The 22,998-nt window shown below is 51.1% G+C and overlaps 1 protein-coding gene across 2 annotated transcripts in view; it reads right to left on the reverse strand.

Moving 5' to 3' along the window:
* The window catches only part of MAP4 (microtubule associated protein 4), a 156,751-nt gene that overhangs the window by 66,109 nt on the left and 67,644 nt on the right, over positions 1–22,998 (reverse strand). For both annotated transcript variants that reach the window (XM_069006127.1, XM_069006128.1), the window contains one exon: positions 47–160. In XM_069006127.1, the coding sequence (XP_068862228.1) occupies positions 47–160 (114 nt within the window). The remainder of the gene's footprint in view (positions 1–46; positions 161–22,998) is intronic.

The following is a 22,998-nucleotide window of genomic DNA, read 5'->3' on the forward strand; positions in this document are numbered from 1 at the left end:
CCAGCTGCTGAAATCAGGGATGCTCCAGGCCCCTGAGCCATCCTACCAGCCATGTCCATGGGTTTGAAGCACAGGTCCCTCTCCTCTGCTGTCCAGGAGTCGTTGCGATCCAGGAACTCTTTGTAGGACATCTCCTCATCCATGATTTCTCCTGGGAATACTGACACGGGAGAAGAAAACCACCCAGTCAAAAGCCAAACGTTAAAATATTTTAAATGGATCGCTGCACCATGTGACACTGGGATGTGACATCCCCAGGTAAGAAGGACTGGCAGCCAAACCAGACCATAATATTCATTTTTTGCTGGTTTGATCCAGCTCTTCAAATACAAGCCACAGAATAATGGGGATTTCTGTGTCCTGATGCACGTGTAAGAGCAAGAAAGGACTCACATGGAAGTGCTCCAGTTGTACAAAAGAAACAAAACCATAGGTCCTGAAGCTTTAAACAGGACAAACTCAGTGGAAAGGCTCAAAAATAATACCCAGACTAATGACTTTTAGCTTTATTTTCATTTTAAGAAGGACTGAATTTGTCAGCTCTTCTGTGGACAACATTAGAGTTTTAAACTGGTTCCAGTTTCCTCTGGAAAGAAACACAGAAATATTTACAGTGACTCCTTCTCTCACCCCAGTACAACATTCTCTGCTCTCCTGCCAATACATCTCTTCGTGCTTTCAGTATTTTTACCTTCACTTAGGCTGCAACACCTGCAAGCCTGGAGCTCGGGAGAGGAAATTCATCACAAAATACCCCTGACTACAACCCTTAATTCAGTGCAAAACTGCAGTTAATAAAAACAACCCCAATGGTAAGGCACAGAGGGAGCAGAAGGGAAGAATTCATTAAAAACATGACCCTGGTCTGTAAAAGCAGCAGCCTGGAGGTGCCCGGCAGGCTGGGAGCTCACAGCAAGGCGGGCAGAGATCCAACTCCAAAAACTCTAATAATAATAATAATAAAGTGATTGAGAAAGAATGAGAGGAAAAATGGCTTTTGTGGGGTTTGGGGTTTGTTTTACATCATTAAACAAGGAACAGCCACCAGTACAAATCATCAGTGGGTTCAACAATCGCTCAGAATTTGGGTTTAGAAGAGCAGGGGGGATTCCTTGGAGCTTGAAACATGTCCAAGCCTCTGACTAGGGGTGAATTTTAAATATTACTTCTAATTCATCATATCATTAATCACATTAATTTAATTATAATTTAAACAATAAGTGAAATGATAATATATTCCATAATAATATATTGCAAAATTTGTATTATATATGTTATAAATAAATGTAATATATAAGTATATAGCATATATTACATAGCATATATATTATCTATATTATCTATACTTTATATTTTATGTTTTCATGCACGTTATATTATCTAACATATATTGTAATATATATTTCATACTGTATAGTTTATATATTTTCATGTGGTTTATATCATATTTTTATACATTATATAATTTTTATATATTTATAAATATATGTAAATTATAAATTATGTATTATTCTATATATTTTTAATTTATATACACACCAACATGTGAATATGAATATAAATATATATGTATATAAACACATAAATACATATGAATAAAAATGAATATGAGCAATGATTAAGATAACAAATCTGAATATTACTTCCAGACAGGCCCTGGAGCTCCAAACGCCACTGTGGCCCCGGGGTGTGGCCCCTGTGAGCTCAGGGCCGTGTGACACTGTGTGAGTGACACTGTGTGTGTGTGTGTGTGTGTGACACTGTGTGTGTGTGACACTGTGTGTGACACTGTGTGTGACACTGTGTGTGTGTGTGTGTGACACTGTGTGTGTGACACTGTGTGTGTGACACTGTGTGTGTGTGACACTGTGTGTGTGTGTGTGTGTGACACTGTGTGTGTGTGACACTGTGTGTGTGTGTGTGTGTGTGTGTGACACTGTGTGACACTGTGTGTGTGTGAGTGACACTCTGTGTGTGTGTGACACTGTGTGTGACACTGTGTGTGTGTGTGTGTGTGTGACTCTGTGTGTGTGTGTGTCACTGTGTGTGTGTGTAACACTCTGTGTGTGTGTGTAACACTGTGTGTGTGTGTGTGACACTGTGTGACACTGTGTGTGTGTGAGTGACACTGTGTGTGTGACACTGTGTGTGACACTGTGTGTGTGTGTGTGTGTGTGACACTGTGTGTGACACTGTGTGTGTGTGTGTGACACTGTGTGTGTGTGTGTGACACTGTGTGTGTGTGTGACACTGTGTGTGTGTGTCACTGTGTGTGTGTAACAGTGTGTGTGTAACACTGTGTGTGTGTGTGTGACACTGTGTGTGTGTGTGTGTGTGTGACACTGTGTGTGTGTGTGTGTGACACTGTGTGTGTGTGTGACACTGTGTGTGTGTGTGTGTGACACTGTGTGTGTGTGTGACACTGTGTGTGTCTGTGTGACACTGTGTGTGTGTGTGTCACTGTGTGTGCGTGTGTGACACTGTGTGTGTGTGTGTGACACTGTGTGTGTGTGTGTGACACTGTGTGTGTGTGTCACTGTGTGTGTGTGTGTGACACTGTGTGTGTGTGTGTGACACTGTGTGTGTCTGTGTGACACTGTGTGTGTGTGACACTGTGTGTGCGTGTGTGACACTGTGTGTGTGTGTGACACTGTGTGTGTGTCACTGTGTGTGTGTGTGTGTGTGTGTGTGACACTGTGTGTGTGTCACTGTGTGTGTGTAACATTCTGTGTGTGTGTGTGACACTCTGTGTGTGTGTGTGTGTGTGACACTGTGTGTGTGACACTGTGTGTGTGTGACACTGTGAGTGACACTGTGTGTGACCCTCCCTCCGTGTGTCCCCATTCCCGGCCATTCCCAGAGATCCCCTCAGCAGGCCGCTCCCAGCTCAGCCCGGGAAAGGCAGGAGCTTTCCGGGGTTTTTTAGGTCCCTGTGAGGGTCCCACGGAGGGAAGGGCCCCGTGCTCGGGGCCACAGCGGTGCTGGCACCGTGTCCCCAGTGCCACCCTGGGCAGGAGCGGGGGCCACGGCCTCTGCCCGCCCCTGTCCCAGCGTCCGGACCTGGGTGTCCCGCAGCAAGAACCCACCCAGTTCCACCAGAGCAACGCTGGGCTCCAGCAGGAGCTCACAGCTGTACAACAGAGCCTGTAAAGGTGCTGATCCAAGTAAATCCAAATCCAATGCATTTCTTACGCTTACACGCACTCGAAGGCCAGAGGCTGGGAATCAAAGGCTAATTCCAGTAAACACAAGATCCTCCACGCCTTGGCTCCCACGTAAACACGACCCCGAGCAGGCACTGCAGCCCTGCCCTTGAACACATCGAGTCCTGAGCACGTCTGGAGCTGCTCCCCCTCCTGAGCAGCCCTGCAGCCCCCAAAGCAGCGCGGTTTGGCACGGGGACGCCGCTTTTCTGCCAGTGGCTTTTAGCTTTTATTCTGCTAAATGACTCCGTTTGCCATGGCTGACTTCAGCAGGAGCAGACAGAGGTTCCCAGGCCAGGGTGACACCAGCTCTGCCTGCCCTGTGACAAAGGAAGGGGGACACGGGGAGGCAACAACCCCCCGTGTGTCCCGTGGAAAAGCCAGCCTGGGCCAACGCTGCCTGAGCATGGAGCAGCTAAAAGGAGAAAATTAAAGGAGAAAATGTTTTATGAATATTTTATTTGGTAATATAATGTAATTTTGGTAATATTTTATTTAGATTTGCAAAGTGCTTTGGAGATAAAGTGCCACTGCAATGTGTCAAGAGACATTATTATTATTTACCATTACTTGTGGTACAGAACAGCAAGAGATTTAATTAGATTCCTTCCTAAATTCCTCTAGACAGGAGCCTGTCATTTGCGTGTCTTTAAAACTATCTAAAGCAAAAAAAACCCAGAGGACACTAAAAGTCCTTGACAATGTGAGGAAGAGCCTGGGAGCAGTTAAAAACATTCAATAACTTCTTCAAAGATGATACTATGATATTATGATATTATGACATTAACTGAGTGCTGGTTGGACCCACACTGAGGCTGATGGAGAGCTGGACCCACTGCTTGAACTCTAAATATCTGAAACAAATCTATTTGTTAGCACTAAAAACACCTTGGCATATTGGCATGATTACAGATTTCACAGGAAAGGACATAAAATTAGGGTCAGAAAGTGTTGGGGTTTTAGTTTAGTCCTAGTTTTTTTTCTGTTAAAGGAATTTTTTCCCATAGCATGTTGCTAGGAGATAAATGGCCATACTTGAGAGGAGATAGCCATACTTAAGAAAAGACAAAAGGGCCCGGCCAGGCTTTTGTTTTCACCTGGCGGGCAGTTCAGTTCGCTCTCAGCGTCTGGAGGGAGAAGCCGCGGAGAGAGGAGCTGCTGGTTCCCGTTTTCGGCGTCTTTCCTTTCTGCTGGGAACAACACCGGGGATCCCAGGGCTGCTTTCCCTGCCCTGCTGGAGGCTGGGGCTGTGGCCGCCCACCCCGCTGCTGCTTCGAGCCTTCGCTACGCTGTAGCCGTGCTTGCCCTGCCTGCCTGGAGCCCCGGGGGGTTCCCCTTTTGGATACATCTCGTCTGCCACCCGGGATTTGTGTTTGTGCCTGCCGCTCCAGCCTACCAGTCCAGCCTGCTGTTTCCGGGAACCGGGACCAGCTGCCCACCGGTTTGTGAAGCTCCTTTGTTCCACCCTTCCCCGGGATCCCAGGGCGCCAGAGCAGCCGCGTGTTCCCCGAGCTCGCTCCGGAGCGCCCCCTGCAGCCGCGGGGGAACCATCGCACCTGCCCTGCTCACCGGGAGCCGCCAGCGATCCCTGTCGGCTGCAAGCGGAACTGCACCCGAGGGGAAATAGCCTGACAGCCGAGAAGGCTGGGACTGGGTTTGTGTTTGCTGTTACTGCCATAGTTGTTGTTGTTTTGTTTGACTAGTTATATATATATATATATATATATATATAGTAAAGAACTGTTATTCCTATTTTCCCACATCTTTGCCTAAAGACCCTTGATTTCAAAATTATAATAACTCAGAGGGAAAGGGGTTATATCTGCCACTCCAAGGGAGGCTTCTGCCTTCCTTAGCAGACACCTGTCTTTCAAACCGAGACAGATCTTGGCGCCCAACGTGGGGCCTGAGGGCATTAAGAGAGAGAGGTGAAAAAGGAATAACAGTTCCTGGATAACTTAATTCGGTGTGTTGGATATAGGAACCTTGGTAGGCAGCACTATGTGGTCTACTTTGCCCTGGTTCGGGTGGCATGTGGCCGTGGCTATATTCTTCCCCTTTGCAGCTCCCTACTTGAATATGGGTCCTCTCACTAAGGCTACCATTGCTGTTATCCAGCTTGTGCTGTGGGTCGAGAAGGTGAGGAATTCATGGGTTTTTAACTTCCTCCGGAATGTGGGCACGTGGATAAATGGCTATCACACACTGAGCGCATGTTTTTGGGGTTATGTTAACAATGGTACCTTCTGTGAGGAAATGACACCAGGGGAAGTTTTCCCCCAACCCCTCAACCAGTTATTTGGACCCACCCCATCAATTTTTGAAGGGTTTAGATTCCTTCTGAATACTAACCACCTGCTGCTGGTAGGCCTACTCTATTTAGCATTCAAGGATAAGTTGAGATTGGCTTGGATAACTACCCAGACACCAGCCCCAGAGACTAGAGATCCTGCCCCAGAGCCTGACCCTGCCCCAGAACCTGACATGGCCCCAGAGAGTAGAGTTCCTACCCCAGAGCCTGATCCTGCCCCGGAACCTGACACGGCCCCAGACACTAGAGATCCTACCCCAGAGCCTGATTCAGCCCCAGAGCCTGACACAGCCCCAGACACTAGAGACCCTGCCCCACAGCCAGATACCGCCCAACAGCCCACCTCAGAAATGGACTACCCGAAATGGGTGGGGGTACTGGCGAAAGGGATGCAGGAGATGCGCCAGGAGATGGGCCAGGTGCACCAGGGGATATGCCAATTGCTAAGGGAATACACCCCCTCAGCTAGTGAAAAAACCTCTCCCTGCCCCAAAAAGGGTGAGTCTGACGGTGCAGCAGTGGAACCCACGGATGTTACAACCGCCCAGGTTTCAGCTGAACCCCAAGGACAAGTACAGCCAGCAGCAGTCGCCCCTGTGCAAAGGAGGAAGTGTAAGACCAAATCAGTACGACCAGTTAATGATGATGGGGAACCAGGGCCCTCACAACCAGCAGGGGAGCCAGAGCCAGAAATCATCATTGAGTCCCTGTCGTACGACAGTCTCCGTGGTATGCGAGACGACATTGTGCGAAGGGGGCGTGAGCCTTATACCACCTGGCTGCTTCGGGTTTGGGACCTCATGGGCACAAGTGTGCAACTGGATAGTGGTGAGGCAAGGTATCTGGGATCGTTGACCCAGGACCCAGGTGTGAACCAGATATTTGTGAGGGAGCCAGGACCCCTTTCTCTCTGGGACCGGCTCTTAATGAGTGTGAGAGAAAGGTTCATTCACAAAGAGAGAATGCAGGAGTACCATCATAGAATGCAGTGGAAGACACTTGAGGAAGGGATCCAACAGCTAAGAGAAGTGGCAGTATTAGAGGTACTCTTTGGGAGGGATGGACAGCACGGTAATGACCCCGATAAGGTCAGGTGCACAGGACAGATGATGTGGAACCTGGCAAGGCTAGGGCCATCGCAATACACCACCTTCATTGCAACCATTGATGCTGACAATAACCGAGAAACAGTGGGCTCTGTTGCCAACAAGCTCAGGAATTATGATAGCATGGTCAATGGTCCACTGAAAACTCATGTCTCTGCTGTGGTCCAGGACCTCAAAGAGGAGATAAAGGAGATAAGGGAGGAGATGAGGAAGGTCAGTGTGGCACCAGTGCGAGTCACAGGCCCCCAGGTCAGAGCCCGTCGTCCCCCTGCTAGAGAGAGAGGGTACACCCCACGAGCTGAGCTCTGGTTTTTCCTGTGTGAGCATGGGGAAGACATGAGAAGGTGGGATGGGAAACCCACTTCTGTCCTGGCAGCGCGGGTGCGTGAACTCAAGGAGGGAGGCACTAACCGAGGGGGTTCCGCTAAGGTGAAAGTAGCCTCAGCCTCCCGTGACCGAGCTGCCAGGTATTACAGACAGGAGGATGATATGTCAGATCCCCTCGAAGGTACCTCTAGTATGTATGCCCAGGGAAAGAATGATAACCAGGGCTAGAGGGGCCCTGCCTCTAGCCAGGAAGAGGCACGGGAGAACCGGGTTTTCTGGACGGTGTGGATCCGATGGCCTGGCACATCAGAGCCACAAAAATATGATGCATTGGTTGATACTGGGGCACAGTGTACTTTAATGCCATCGGGACATGTGGGGGCAGAACCTGTATCCATTGCTGGGGTGACTGGGGGATCACAGCAGTTGACCCTTTTGGAAGCTGAGGTGAGCCTGACTGGGAAGGAGTGGCAAAAGCATCCAATTGTGACCGGTCCAGAGGCCCCATGTATTCTGGGCATAGACTTCCTCCGGAATGGTTATTACAAAGACCCAAAGGGACTCAGGTGGGCGTTTGGGATTGCTGCTGTGGAGGCAGAGGGCATTAGGCAGTTGAACACCCTGTCCGGACTGTCTGAGAATCCTTCTGCAGTTGGGCTCCTGAAAGTGGAAGAGCAACGAGTGCCAATTGCCACCTCAACAGTGCACCGCCGGCAGTATCGGACAAATCGAGACGCTGTGATTCCCATCCACAAGATGATTCGTGAGCTGGAGAGCCAAGGGGTGGTCAGCAAGACCCACTCACCCTTCAACAGCCCCATTTGGCCTGTGCGCAAGTCTGATGGGGAATGGAGATTGACTGTGGACTATCGTGGCTTGAATGAAGTGACTCCACCACTGAGCGCTGCTGTGCCGGACATGTTGGAGCTCCAGTATGAGCTGGAGTCCAAAGCAGCAAAGTGGTATGCCACTATTGACATTGCCAATGCATTTTTCTCCATTCCTCTGGCAGCAGAGTGCAGGCCCCAGTTTGCTTTCACCTGGAGGGGTGTGCAGTACACCTGGAACCGACTGCCCCAGGGGTGGAAGCACAGTCCCACCATCTGCCATGGACTGATCCAGGCTGCACTGGAAAAGGGTGAGGCCCCAGAACATCTGCAGTACATTGATGACATCATTGTGTGGGGGAACACCGCAACAGAAGTGTTTGAGAAAGGAGAGAGAATAATCCAAATTCTCCTAAAAGCTGGTTTCGCCATCAAGAAGAGCAAAGTCAAGGGGCCTGCCCGAGAGATCCAGTTCCTGGGAGTGAAGTGGCAAGATGGACGGCGTCAGATTCCCACTGAGGTCATCAATAAGATCACTGCGATGTCTCCACCAACCAACAAGAAGGAAACACAAGCTTTCCTAGGCGCCATAGGTTTCTGGAGGATGCACATTCCTGAGTACAGCCAGATTGTGAGCCCCCTCTACCTGGTTACCCGCAAGAAGAACGATTTCCACTGGGGCCCAGAACAACAGCAAGCCTTTGCCCAGATCAAGCAGGAAATCGCTCACGCCGTAGCCCTTGGCCCAGTCAGGACAGGACCAGAGGTGAAGAACGTGCTCTACTCTGCAGCCGGGAACAATGGTCTGTCCTGGAGCCTCTGGCAGAAGGTGCCTGGTGAGACTCGGGGCCGACCGCTGGGATTCTGGAGCCGAAGCTACAGAGGGTCCGAAGCCAACTACACTCCCACAGAGAAAGAAATCTTGGCAGCTTATGAAGGAGTCCAAGCTGCCTCAGAGGTAATTGGAACTGAGGCACAACTCCTCCTGGCACCTCGACTACCGGTGCTGGGGTGGATGTTCAAAGGAAAGGTTCCCTCCACGCATCACGCCACCGATGCTACTTGGAGCAAATGGATCGCCCTCATCACGCAGCGCGCCCGAATTGGAAACCCAAGTCGCCCTGGGATCTTGGAAATAATTACGAACTGGCCAGAAGGTGAGACTTTTGGGTTATCTTCTGAAGAAGAAGAGGAGCAGGTGACGCGTGCCGAAGAAGCCCCACCGTATAACGAGCTACCAGAGAGTGAAAGACAATATGCCCTCTTCACTGATGGTTCCTGCCGAATTGTAGGCGCTAGCCGGAAATGGAAAGCCGCTGTATGGAGCCCCACACGACAAGTTGCACAGGCTACGGAAGGAGAAGGTGGATCGAGCCAATTTGCTGAACTCAAAGCCGTTCAATTAGCTCTGGACATTGCTGAAAGAGAGAAGTGGCCAAAGCTCTACCTTTACACTGATTCATGGATGGTAGCCAATGCTCTGTGGGGTTGGCTGGAAAGGTGGAATAAGGCAAAATGGCAGCGCAGAGGAAAACCAATCTGGGCTGCTGAGGAGTGGAAAGACATTGCCGCTCGAGTAGAGAAGCTATCTGTGAAGGTCCGTCATGTAGATGCTCACATTCCCAAGAGCCGGGCTAATGAAGAACATCGTAATAACAAGCAGGTAGATCAGGCTGCGAAAATAGAGGTGTCCCAGATAGACCTGGATTGGCAACATAAAGGAGAGTTGTTCCTAGCTCGATGGGCCCATGATGCCTCAGGCCATCAGGGCAGAGATGCCACCTATAAGTGGGCACGAGACCGAGGGGTGGATCTGACCATGGACAGTATCTCCCAGGTCATCCATGACTGTGAGACATGCGCTGCGATCAAGCAGGCCAAGCGGGTGAAGCCCCTGTGGTATGGTGGGCGGTGGTCCAAATACAAGTATGGGGAGGCCTGGCAGGTTGATTACATCACACTGCCTCAAACCCGCCAAGGCAAGCGCCATGTGCTCACAATGGTAGAAGCCACCACAGGATGGCTGGAGACCTACCCTGTGCCTCACGCTACTGCCCGTAACACCATCCTGGGCCTTGAAAAGCAAGTCCTTTGGAGGCATGGTACCCCTGAGAGGATTGAATCTGACAATGGGACTCACTTCAAGAACAGCCTTATAAACACCTGGGCTAGAGAACATGGCATTGAGTGGGTGTACCACATCCCTTACCATGCACCAGCAGCTGGGAAGGTTGAGCGGTGTAATGGACTGCTTAAAACCACCTTGAAGGCACTGGGTGGGGGGAGTTTCAAAAACTGGGAGGTGCATTTAGCAAAAGCCACCTGGTTAGTTAACACCCGAGGCTCCACCAGCCGAGCTGGCCCTGCCCAATCCGAACCCCTACAAACAACAGATGGGGATAAGGTTCCAGTGGTGCACATGAGAGGTATGCTTGGAAAAACTGTTTGGGTAAAGTCTGCCTTGAGCAAAGACAAACCCATCCGTGGGGTTGTTTTTGCTCAGGGACCAGGTTGTACCTGGTGGGTGATGCAAAGGGATGGAGAGACCCGATGCATACCTCAAGGGGACCTTGTTTTAGGGTGAACTACCCATGGCTCTGTACTTGTATCAGTATCAGCATGTACATATGTATATAACTTAGGTGATGCTTGTATTTATATGGTTAAAAAGTTAAGTTTCATGTAACATGTTAGTATGGAAAAAAATTCGGGGTGGATAATGTTGGGGTTTTAGTTTAGTCCTAGTTTTTTTTCTGTTAAAGGAATTTTTTCCCATAGCATGTTGCTAGGAGATAAATGGCCATACTTGAGAGGAGATAGCCATACTTAAGAAAAGACAAAAGGGCCCGGCCAGGCTTTTGTTTTCACCTGGCGGGCAGTTCAGTTCGCTCTCAGCGTCTGGAGGGAGAAGCCGCGGAGAGAGGAGCTGCTGGTTCCCGTTTTCGGCGTCTTTCCTTTCTGCTGGGAACAACACCGGGGATCCCAGGGCTGCTTTCCCTGCCCTGCTGGAGGCTGGGGCTGTGGCCGCCCACCCCGCTGCTGCTTCGAGCCTTCGCTACGCTGTAGCCGTGCTTGCCCTGCCTGCCTGGAGCCCCGGGGGGTTCCCCTTTTGGATACATCTCGTCTGCCACCCGGGATTTGTGTTTGTGCCTGCCGCTCCAGCCTACCAGTCCAGCCTGCTGTTTCCGGGAACCGGGACCAGCTGCCCACCGGTTTGTGAAGCTCCTTTGTTCCACCCTTCCCCGGGATCCCAGGGCGCCAGAGCAGCCGCGTGTTCCCCGAGCTCGCTCCGGAGCGCCCCCTGCAGCCGCGGGGGAACCATCGCACCTGCCCTGCTCACCGGGAGCCGCCAGCGATCCCTGTCGGCTGCAAGCGGAACTGCACCCGAGGGGAAATAGCCTGACAGCCGAGAAGGCTGGGACTGGGTTTGTGTTTGCTGTTACTGCCATAGTTGTTGTTGTTTTGTTTGACTAGTTATATATATATATATATATATATATATAGTAAAGAACTGTTATTCCTATTTTCCCACATCTTTGCCTAAAGACCCTTGATTTCAAAATTATAATAACTCAGAGGGAAAGGGGTTATATCTGCCACTCCAAGGGAGGCTTCTGCCTTCCTTAGCAGACACCTGTCTTTCAAACCGAGACAGAAAGGTAAATCAGAAGAAACCCCTCCACTCTGGGGGTTTTTCAGTAGCCAGGTTGTGTTCATGCCTTTAAATACAGAGGGGAACCCCACCCGGGGCTGGAGAAGGAGGGAGCAGCAGGAGACAAAAGGAATTGTAATGGGAAATATTTCCATGTGACATCAGATGAAACCAAGTTGAGCAAAACTCTGTTTGCAAGCGCTGAGCTCCAGCAAAGCCCCAGAGCTGGCTGGAAGCTGCATCAGGAGCAGTTGGGAGCTGCCTCTGCCAAATCCTTCGAAATCTAAACCCAAGACTGGAATATTCTTCACACAATATTTTCACAACAGATGCAAATTAAAAACCCAAACCAGCCACTGCTTCCCAGCAGGAATCCCGGTGCAAGGAGGGATCCAGGCAGCTCTGGAGCAGGGAGAGGCTGGAGCAGGGCCAAGCCTGGATCAGGCACCTGTTCCCTGGGCCAGCCAGGACCGAGCTACCCCTACCAGAGCCAGGACAACAAAGATTTCTGGATCCCAGTCACCATCAGCAAAAGCCCCTCTGCTATTCCCAAAGTGTTTTCCAAGTTGTTTGCCATGAAGTGGACACTTCCAGCTTGTCGTCCCCACCCCATCCCAATACTCAGTTTCCCCTTATCAAGCCAGGAACACAAAACGTGATCTCAGAACAGGGTCCCAAGGACTGGGAAAAGAGGATGCTTCAGTTCCAAACCCAACCTCCCCAAACACACGTTCTGCCTCTGACCTACCAACCAAAGACACAAAAGCAGCAAAAAGAAGAAGCGAAACTCTTCCACGGCCCAATGCTGCCAGTGCCTGCGGATGTGCATCGGCAGCAGATAATGCACTGCACACAAAATGCAAATCTGACAGATCCCACAGACCTGTAAAGCAATTTTAGCAAGTATTAAAGCTGGCTGATAGCTGAAAATCCGGTTACGAGCCCTGATAATATAAACCAGTGTAGGATTAGAGCTTACAAAGTCTTGCTTAAAGGAAAAAAAGACCATTAACAACGTACTTACAACGCAAACTTGCTTCTAAAAGTAAAAATAAGGATCCCATGCAAGTAGCACCTTCCCTGCACTGATCCCAGGGCAGCACGAGGGTGGAACATTTAGCAGGGCTGCTGACGGTGTCGAATTGTTTGTTTGATCATCTCTCTGCAAAGGTCAGCCCGGTCACATCAACCAATTCACAGCTAACCCAGCCAAAAGTGCCCTTCTGGCCACCTCCCCACCGTGGGTGGCTGCTGGGCTCGGACCTGGGGCAGGACAAGCTCCTGGAGCCGCTGTCACGCAGGACATCCCACGGGGAATGTCCAGGCAGGGCTCTCCGAGGAGAGGATTATGTGCTAAAGCCTTTTCACTGCAGGAGATGCTAATCTTGGGAGGTCAGTGGCCAGGACCTCCAGCTCGGGGTTAAGTATCTTCAAAATTAAGGAGTGAGCAGCCAGGAGAGGGCCCTGCCAGCTCCCAGCAGGGAAAATGGGGAAAGGGAGGCTTGGGAGCTCCATTCCTGCAGGGGATCACACAGGGAATGTGCCCAAATCATCCCTGGGGTGGGTGCAGCTCTCACGGAGGCAGCGCTGGCCTCGCTGGAATCACCACAAAGAGCAGAAGCTTTACCAATCATGCCAGGAAACTCCCATCCGTCTCCAAGGGAATGGAAGTCCCCCCCACACACATCCCCCTCTGCAGCCTTAAAAAGGAGCTTCAGAATCAGAGTCAGGGAATGGTTTGGGTGGGAAGGGACCTTAAAGCTCACCCAGTGCCAGCCCTGCCATGGGCAGGGACACCTTCCACTGTCCCAGGCTGCTCCAATCCCCATCCAGCCTGGCCTTGGGCACTGCCAGGGATCCAGGGGCAGCCACAGCTGCTCTGGCAATTCCAGCCCAGCCCCTCCCCACCCTCCCAGCCAGCAATTCCCAATTCCCAATCTCCCATCCATCCCTGCCCTCTGGCACTGGGAAGCCATTCCCTGGGTCCTGTCCCTCCAGGCCTTGTCCCCAGTCCCTCTGCAGCTCTCCTGGAGCCCCTTTAGGCCCTGCCAGGGGCTCTGAGCTCTCCCTGGAGCCTTCTCTTCTCCAGACTGGACGCTTTAAGGATTCTACACGAGATTTAGACTTGTTTTGGGAGCTCTTGGTGCCTGTGTGAGGAACTGCCTGTGCTCAGGACAGTTACTACCAGGAGCAACTTCTGATTCCTATCCGAGGGGTTCATGGGACCTTTGCCTGCATGTCCCGTCTCATTTTTAGGCACACACTCCTTCAATCTGCTGCTCAGTGGTGTTGTACAGGATGAGACCTACCTGGAGCATCAGGTAAAAATCCTGACAGGTAGCCAAGACATTCCAGGGTCTCCTTCCCTTGCTCGGGACATTATTTCCAGACATTATTTAGGGTAAGGGAGGCAAAACCCTCACCTGAAAGGTCACAGGGTACCTCCCCCAAGATGCTCAGGCTCCCTTTGTGCCTGCTGGCTTTGGAGCAAACAGGGAGTATCTTAAATATATCCCCTCAATACTTTATCATCAGTCTCATCATCTTGTAAAATGAAATATTGTCTAGTTCAGTTCAGAGTGAAGGGTCTGAAAATCCCTGTGAGTGAGTTTTGCAGACAAGCTTCACTAATCCCCAAATCTAAGGGATAAGCACAGACAGGAACTACATGGAAGAAGATGTCACCCAGCCACCCAAAGGGAGGTTGCACATTTTTATCCAAGAGGATAAGAGCTCAAGATTCCAAGAAGTTTTTGCATTTAAAGAGTATCTAAAGCACTAAGCTGGCAGCCCTGACGGAGGACAGTTCACCCAGAGCAGAGCTGTCAAAGCTGGTTACCCCCTCCCTTCCCTCTTGTCAAACTAAAATACAGCAACTCCATTTTATTGAAAACTGAAATCTGAGGGGACTGGACACTGGGCAGGTTGGCCAGAGAGGCTGTGGGGTGTCCAGCCCTGGGGATAGCTCCAAACCCAGCTGAGCAGAGCATGAGCAGAGTCTGCTTTCCCTGCTCTGGGCAAAGGTGTCGTGCTTAGGATGTCAGAGGTTCCTTCCAGCCTCCTGAGCCTTCACAGGCTCTTCAGATTCAGTTTTGGAGAAGGAGATACCTCAGGGTCTGCAAAGTTTAACTCCCAGGGGCCAGTGCTGAGCCCAAATCTGGCTGAGGTTACACAAAATACTTCAACTTCATAGAATGTCAGAATGGTTTGGGCTGGAAGGGACCTTCAAGATCATTTCATTCCAACCTCCCACTGTCCCAGGCTGCTCCAAGCCCCAATGTCCAGCCTGGCCTTGGGCACTGCCAGGGATCCAGGGGCAGCCACAGCTGCTCTGGGCACCCTGTGCCAGGACCTCCCTGCCCTTCCAGGGAACAATTCCTTCCCAATCTCCCATCCATCCCTGCCCTCTGGCACTGGGAAGCCATTCCCCTTGTACCGGCACTCCAAAGTCCCTGCAATGAGAAGCAAATTAAATTCCACCACTGAGTTGGATGGGAAGAAGGAGATCAGGAATCTATTAAAGGCCCTCAAGAAACTGCAGGGCACTTCAGAGGGTGCTGACAGTTCCAGAAGGGTTTCACTGCTCTCCCTCTGAAATCCCATGTGGTTACATAATCCCGAATGCTAAAAGGGCTCCGTGCGTACGACTGTCAGAACCCGTATCTCCAAACTTCAGAGATGCAAAGTCAGTAACTCGAAAGTTCAACACAAGGTTCATCCTTCCCCTTGTTAAAAAAAAAATGCAGTTGATACAGTTTCTTGTCCAGCATTTTCCCTTCCTTACTTCTCCTTCCCAGAGGGAATTTTCCGGCAGCGAGTGCTCTGTCATCAGCTGGGAGGCGGAACCGCGGAGGTGCACAGAGCTCCCACCTCCCACCCTCTGCTCTGATTGCTCCATGTTTGTTCTGCTGCTCCTGCTCCCCGCTGGGAATGTCAGCTGCTCCAGAAGTGAGTAATCCTCAGCACAGCTCGGATTTATCCCTCAGCGTCCCAGACCATGGGACAGCACAGCTCCCACCTCGCCAGACTCCCATCCAGAACCACCCTCGACAGACCCCTCATCTTTTAATAACAGAGGCACCTGAAGCTCTATTTTTAAACAGAAGATTCACTAAAGACTTATGTCCACAGCGCTGGGAGCTGGAGAGGGACTGGGGACAAGGCACGGAGGGACAGGAGCCAGGGAATGGCTTCCCAGTGCCAGAGGGCAGCGATGGATGGGATGTTGGGAAGGAATTGTTCCCTAGGAGGGTGGGCAGGCCCTGGCACAGGGTGCCCAGAGCAGCTGGGGCTGCCCCTGGATCCCTGGCAGTGCCCAAGGCCAGGCTGGACACTGGGGCTTGGAGCAGCCTGGGACAGTGGGAGGTGTCCCTGCTTGGGCTTTTTGCTTGGTTTTTCTCAGCCAAGTGGTACAACTACTGCAGTTCTCCTGTTTCCTAAAGCCACGAGCCTTCTGCACATCCTTGGCAGGGAATATTTCAATCCACAGCCAGGCAAAACTCCCCAAACCTGTCCAGCAGGCCCAGTGTGAAGTGCAGGTGATACAGGAACATCTGCAGGCAGGGAAACCCCAGAGCAGCAACACCAGGACTGAGCCAGCTGAATCCCTCCCCACTCCCTGGCCTTGCATCCCACCTCAGAACTGAGGAGAAGGACCCACGGGAAGGTCTGTGGACACCGTGCCCCGCTGCCTTGCCTGAAATGCATGAAGTCAAAATAAGATCAGTTCTGAGGCAAAAGACTCAGAGTGAGCAGTGGGCACATGAGGCCTGTCCAAACTCCATTGTTCTGGAACAGGGGAGAGCCCCAGGGATCCCAAAATCTTGGAATCATCCAGGCTGGAAAAGCCCTCCAAGGCCATGGAATCCAGGGATGCGCCCAATCCCCACCTTGTCCCCAGCCCAGAGCACTGAGTGCCACCTCCAGGTGTTCCTTGGACACCTCCAGGGATGGGCACTCCAAACCTCCCTGGGCAGCCCCTGCCAAGGCCTGACCACCCCTTCCATGGGGAAATTCCTGCTGGTGTCCACCCTGAGCCTCCCCTGGCCCAGCCTGAGGCTGTTCCCTCTCCTCCTGTCCCTGTTCCCTGGGAGCAGAGCCCGACCCCCCCGGCTGCCCCCTCCTGTCAGGGACTTGTGCAGAGCCACAAGGTCCCCCCTGAGCCTCCTTTGCTCCAGGCTGAGCTGTGAGCACCAGCTGGAGCCTCTCCTCCTCGCTGTCCAGCCTGGCCACAGCTCCTGAGCACGGAGATCTCACAGCCAGGAACACACAGGGCTGGGAGTGACGTGACAGAGATCCCAAGGGACAAAACCTTGGTGTAAAATAAGGATCACCTGCACGTCCACGACATCTCCCACCGAGCTGTGCTGCTTTAATGCCCTACAGAAGGCTCCTGACTCCCACAGCAGCCTGGAAGGAACCCCGAAGAGTTCTGGGGGGAATTACAGCCCCCCCATGCCCAGTGCCACCCCAGAGAGGGACAGTGTGTCCCCTGTGCTGGCCCACAGTGACAGTGCAGTTTGCAGAGGCAGCTGTGACCCGCGGCGCTGTCAGCCCGCGTTCCGAGCTGGGAACGGCTATGTCCCCTGAAAGGGCTGCTGCCAAATTTAAACAGCTTTATCCTGATTCAGGGAATGCTCCAGTTCAAATGCTGCATTATGAGCTCCTCCGTGGGGCAGAGGCTGGAGCAGATCTCAGCCGTGGCACTCGCTCACGCTGAGGAGTCTGCCCGTGCTCCACTTTAATCCAGGGTCAGGAGAAGTGCAGGACACTGCAGAGCAGCAGCCCTGGAGAAGAGCAGAGGCAGCAGAAAGGAACCAGCGTAAGGGCTCGTTCAGCAAAGGTCACTGCTGAGCTTGGTGCTCAAACCCTTCAAACAGGGATACAGGGAGACAGGAATTGCCACCCTGGAGGGGCTTTCAAGGAAGGCAGGTCTGGAAGTTCCCTTCCCCCAGGAAAATGGAAGTAGTCTCTGGGACAGGGACACAGATCTCCCCATAGCCTCTGGAGAGGAGGGAAGGATGAGCAAACATTACCTGACACACACCAGAGTCAGAGAAGGAACCCAAGAGTTTGGAAGGTGGGCAGGACCTGCATGAGCAGGAGCAGCTGTAATGGAGCTGTGAGCTGCAGAACGTGCTCTGGTACCTCCCAGGCGAGCAGTGACTCCCTGGGGATGAGGAGCAGAGGACTGGCACAGGTTGCTCAGACAGGTTGTGGATTCCAATCCCTAGAAGCGTCCAAGGCCAGGCTGGACAAGGCTTGGAGCAACCTGGGATAGTGGAAGGTGTCCCTGCCCATGGCAGGGGTGGAACCAGATGGATTTTAACGTCCCTCCAACCCAAACCATGCCATGATTCTGTGATTCTACTCTTGCTCAGTAAGAGGCCCAGGAATAGCCTCCAGTTCAGCCAAGATTCTGGGCTGGTACCAGACACAGTTCAGGGAATCCTGAGCTGCAGCCTGGGCTGATGCCAACACCTGCAGAGGGTTCAGGACACCACAAACACAGAAGAGCAGCCAAACCACCATCTGCTGCCAGTCTGCACACAGGACTGGGACTTGCAAAGTGCCTCCTGCTCCCAGGAAATCCAAGAGCCACAGAGTGGATTAAAAAAAAATGCTTGAGGTATAAAAAGTCAGCAAAATTCCCAAATGAAAATGTCCCCTACTTCCCACTGCTGATGATCTGGTACCTCCTGTTGAAGAACTCAAACCTTCCCTAAGCTTTATCCTTCTGAGACCCAAACACATGTACCCAAACTACCATAAAAAATAAACCTGCAGATTTCTCTTCAGCTGAACACAAAGTGCTCCTTTATCTTCAGATCCTAAGGCAGCCCAGGATTTCTCCTCACGCCCTGCCCACACTGGACAGCCCAGCTCTGTTCTCTCCATGGGCTGATATCTGAGCTGTCTTTCCAAGGGTCAGGCAGATACCACATGTTCCCCACGTCTCCAGACCGTTTCCCTCATCCTGGCAGAGGCTGGGCAGAGCTGCCCAGCCAGGCCCTCCCAGGAGCAGCTGGAGCAGCACCAGTGCCCAGCTCCCACAGCCATCACTCCGGCAGGACACGGCCGACGCTCCCCGCGCTGAGCCACGGCTGCTCCGAGCTGCTGCAGCCCCAAATCCTCCCCTGACAACATCCAAGAGCTGAACTCTTTTTTTTTTTTTTTTTTAAATGCAATCAGGGCCAGAGAAGAAAACAAAAATAAGTGAAAGCAGCACTTACAGTCTCTGCTGGGGATCACGAGCTCTGAGTGTGCTCCTTTGAGAGTCACTGTTTACAGAACCACGAAGGAGAACAAGGTCCACACACCAGCTCACTCGATCCACTAACTGCACTTTTCAAGAGCTGTTTTCTCTGACTGAGGAGGGCACAAAGCTCTGACTCTTCTCAAAACTTACGGCAAATAAAATACATGAAGAAAACCTCCTCACTCCACCACGCTGTAGCTACACCTCGTCCGCTGCCTCCTCAGACTGCTATCACTCCAGCTGCTTCTTCCTGGTTGTGTCATTACTTGTTCTAGCATCTTTTAATGAAATAGGTTACAAATGAATAATGCTTCACTCCCCTGGCCCAGAGTGGTGCCTGCCCTCTCCATCACCTGGGAACACCCATCCCCATCCTGGAGCTCCCCTGGGTTCCAGGTGCTGATCCCTGGCCTGGATGGAGCCTGTGCTCCAGCCGTTATCAAATGATAGACACCAGAACTAAAGCAGGCAAGGGGCTGAACCCTGCAGCCTCTTGTGCACCATCTCCCCCTCCATTTCACACTTTTCCTCCTTTTTCCAACCTTCTCTTATCTCCAGTAAATGAGAAATCCTTTTCTTTTGGCTCCTGCACTTCGGTGCTTGTAAATCACTGTGCACATAATCTGGGGAGTTCTTAAATCTCTCCAGCTCTAAGTCCTTGCTTCCATTTTTATTAATTTCCTCCTTTTCTTCCAGACTCCTAAAAGCATTGGACACAGCCTCCTTGGAAATGGTCTGTGAATGTCTTTCCTATCCACACAAATCACTTCCCTCCATTAGTATTGTAGCACTTCACCTTCCCGACAGATTTAACTCCTGCCATCCCTGACTGCCAAGATGAATTTAAATTTATTGCCCTTTTCTCCCTCCTGCTCATATTTTTATTGCCTAAAACCAGCCAGTTCTATCCTATTCCTTGTTTCCCCCCTTTCCTCACCCAGCTGTCCTAAGGGAAACCATGCAGCAGCTCCATGATTAACCCTTCTCTTTAGTTCAGAACATCCCAACTCCCTAGTTCAGCTTGGGAGCCAACACTTGCCCCAAGAGCTGTCAGTGAGGAAGCCCCTCTGAAGGAATTATAAATATGCAAGGAGTGTGGGAGCTCTGGATAACATCCCTGTAATCCTGCCCCATGTTCCACCACACGGCATCGGCAATTCCAGCCCGGAATCCCAGCATTTGATTGCTGCTTGGATGTAAAATGCTTCATTTCTTTTGACCTGCACGCTTTGGCACTTCCACTCTGCTTCACGTGAGACGGAGAGGAGCCATTCAGAAGTGACAATATTTACTGTCACCCTTGAAACACACAAATACACACACATATATAGATCTGTATATACTCATATGTATTTTTTCTCCTCCTTCCTGGATCCCACCTGTGGGTGCACGGCCACAAAGCCCCCCCCCACATGTTTGTTGTGCAGAATGAGATGGTGATAATGGAAATAAGGGCTTAAAATAGCAAATTTCCCTTCAGCACTCGAGTGCTGTTTGTTTGTGGCTGCGATTCCAGCAGCCCATGTTCACACACATCACCCTGACCTACTTTCAGCTTTCCCAATCCCGTGGCAGAGGCAGCGAGGAGCTCGCAGGAGGAATCAGAAGCAGTCAGGAGAAATCTCTCTGCCACGTTTGTAATAGAGTTTTATGGCCATTAATTCCAGCTAGTGTCAAACTAATGACACAAGGGACATCAAAGCATGAAGGCATTTACATAATACCAGAAGAATCTACAATTCTATTACTGTTTATTCAGGCAGCTTCTGCTTGAGAAGGAGGAAGATGACACGCTGTCTGTGCTCTTTTGAAATCATTCTAATTTACAGCCCTGCAGAGAGGCAGCCAGTTTTCTAGGAATTCTTTAATTCCTCACTAAGGCGTTTCTGATGTTTTGAAATAAAACCTGCCAATTTGATTTTCCTCTGGAAATCTAACAAATAAAATGCTTTTATTCCTGTGGTCGAGCCCTGAGAGACCGAACCTGGTATCTGAGGGAGCAGCTCACCCCAAAGCAGGGCTGCTCCGAGGGAGCTCCCACCCAGCCACCACGGACACGGGGAACAAGGCAAACAAACCACTGTTGGTGGTTGGTGGAACTGGCTGTTCCTCAGATCCGTGCTCGGATGCTGAACTGTCTCACCCAGATGGAGCTGACAGAGCGGGGCCGGGGCCGGGAGCGGCGGCAGAGGCGCGGCGGTGCCGCCGTTTGACGCTGACGCGAGCGGACGTTTCCAGGGTTCTGGGAGACGTTGCCGGCCTGTGCGGCCCCAGCACTGAACACCCTGCAGGGCACGGCTCAGCCAGCCCAGACGAGTCCCCTGGCTCGGGCTGGGGTTGGGAAAAGCACAGCAGAGCATACCAAGTGCGACCTTCAGAGCCAGCCAGACTCTGCCCTGCGCCCCAGGCACGGATGAGAAGGTGCCACCAACAGTGCTGGGAGAGGGTCTGGTCACAGGTCAGCTGTGGGTGACTCCAAAGTACACCAGCAAGGGACAAAATCCTCAATCCCCACCCTCCAGGTCCCTTTGGGGGTATGGCTTCAATTTGGAATTCACCACCAAAAAGATGAGCATTGAGAAGAAAACCCTGGAATGGTTTGGGTGGGAAGGGACCTTAACGATCACCCAGTGCCACCCCTGCCATGGCAGGGACACCTCCCACTGTCCCAGGCTGCTCCAAGCCCCAATGTCCAGCCTGGTCTTGGGCACTGCCAGGGATCCAGGGGCAGCCCCAGCTGCTCTGGCAATTCCAGCCCAGCCCCTCCCCACCCTCCCAGCCAGCAATTCCCAATTCCCAATCTCCCATCCATCCCTGCCCTCTGGCACTGGGAAGCCATTCCCTGTGTCCTGTCCCTCCATGCCTTGTCCCCAGTCCCTCTGCAGCTCTCCTGGAGTCCCTTCAGGCATTGCTGAACCTGCTCTTGCTCTGGCTGTCTTCAGTTCACAGAGGTTCAATGCTGAAACCTCCTGACTTTGGCAGGACTGGAGACACTCCCGAGACAGAAAAGCAGCAAAAGACTAAGGAGGTAAAAAATGGATGTGACCCCTGTGACCAGCAATTCTAAAATCACCACAAGAAACACAACTGCCAGTTGAAACCACTCAATAGCTCATTTACATTTATATATATATATATATATTTTTTTTTTTTTTTTTAATGTGTTCTTAGCCAAAAGTCTGCCCAGGGAAATCTCATCTTCCTCAACTCTCAGCTACAAAATGGGGCAACTCTAATTTGGATCTTTCCATGATTATTAGGTTCCCATTCATATTGAATCTGAGATTGTCTCTGGTAGAATACAGAACTGCACTAAACTACCTGAAACTTCCAGTGATACACATAAAATTGCAGATTTTCCTTTTTTTTTTTTTTTTTTAAGCAGAGTCAGTAATTTTGGTCGGAAGACTGAGACATAGAGGCCCCAAAATCTTGCAAAACTACCCATGAGTGACATTTTGAAAGAGAAGTTGTTTGCATCACTGGGAAACAGGAGAGTGTTAATGTAGGAGATGGAACATCACAGATTTTCCAGACAAACCATGGAAGGCTTGACGAAGCTGAAAGCAAAGTATTTTTATCTGTAGCCAGGGGAAATGTTAGGGAAAGTGGAGACACAAGGAAATGACACAAAGGTAAATAAAGAGTTGGCTAAGTGACAAGTGGCAAGGCAATGTCAAAAGGGAATTCTCTTCCTGGAGGAACATAACCAGTTATTAGAGTGTGAAGATCGGGAAGCCAAAATAACCCTTGCTTAATGCTTTCATTTTTAATCTTAGAAATCAAAAACTTCGGATGAAATTAAGCTAAAAGTTTCTTTTCTCAGAGAAAATATTCTGCCTGCACATCTCAGGACCCAAGGGAGCAGCCCAGCTTCTGTTACCTGCACGTGCTGGAGGTACAGATCAGAGGCTGCTGCCCAGTGATCAGAACCACCCTGGAGTTCGATGATCCCTGGCTTTCCCTTCCAACCCAGGATATTCCCATTGGATGATTTCTCTTGGCAGATTTCATTCCCCAGCCCGGCACCGGGATGGGAGATTTGGAAGCACAAAAAGCTGGGCCCCAATTAAGGCAGAACTTGTGGCATCCTATCAAGAGCCAGACACCTCCATCCCTTCTCCTGTGCCAAATCCCATTAACAGGGAATGTCACAGAGCCATTACAGCCTGAGCCACCCCAGCCCTGCTGCTCCCACTGCCCCTGCTGGGTTGGGAAGCAACAATTTTAATGGTTGGCTCAGGAAACCTGAGTTCTCCCCCCAGCCTTTCCACAAACTCACCATGAGCACCATTAAATCCCAGTCTTCCCCCT

This window comes from Aphelocoma coerulescens, chromosome 2, assembly GCF_041296385.1.
Source record: "Aphelocoma coerulescens isolate FSJ_1873_10779 chromosome 2, UR_Acoe_1.0, whole genome shotgun sequence".
Taxonomy (NCBI): domain Eukaryota; kingdom Metazoa; phylum Chordata; class Aves; order Passeriformes; family Corvidae; genus Aphelocoma; species Aphelocoma coerulescens.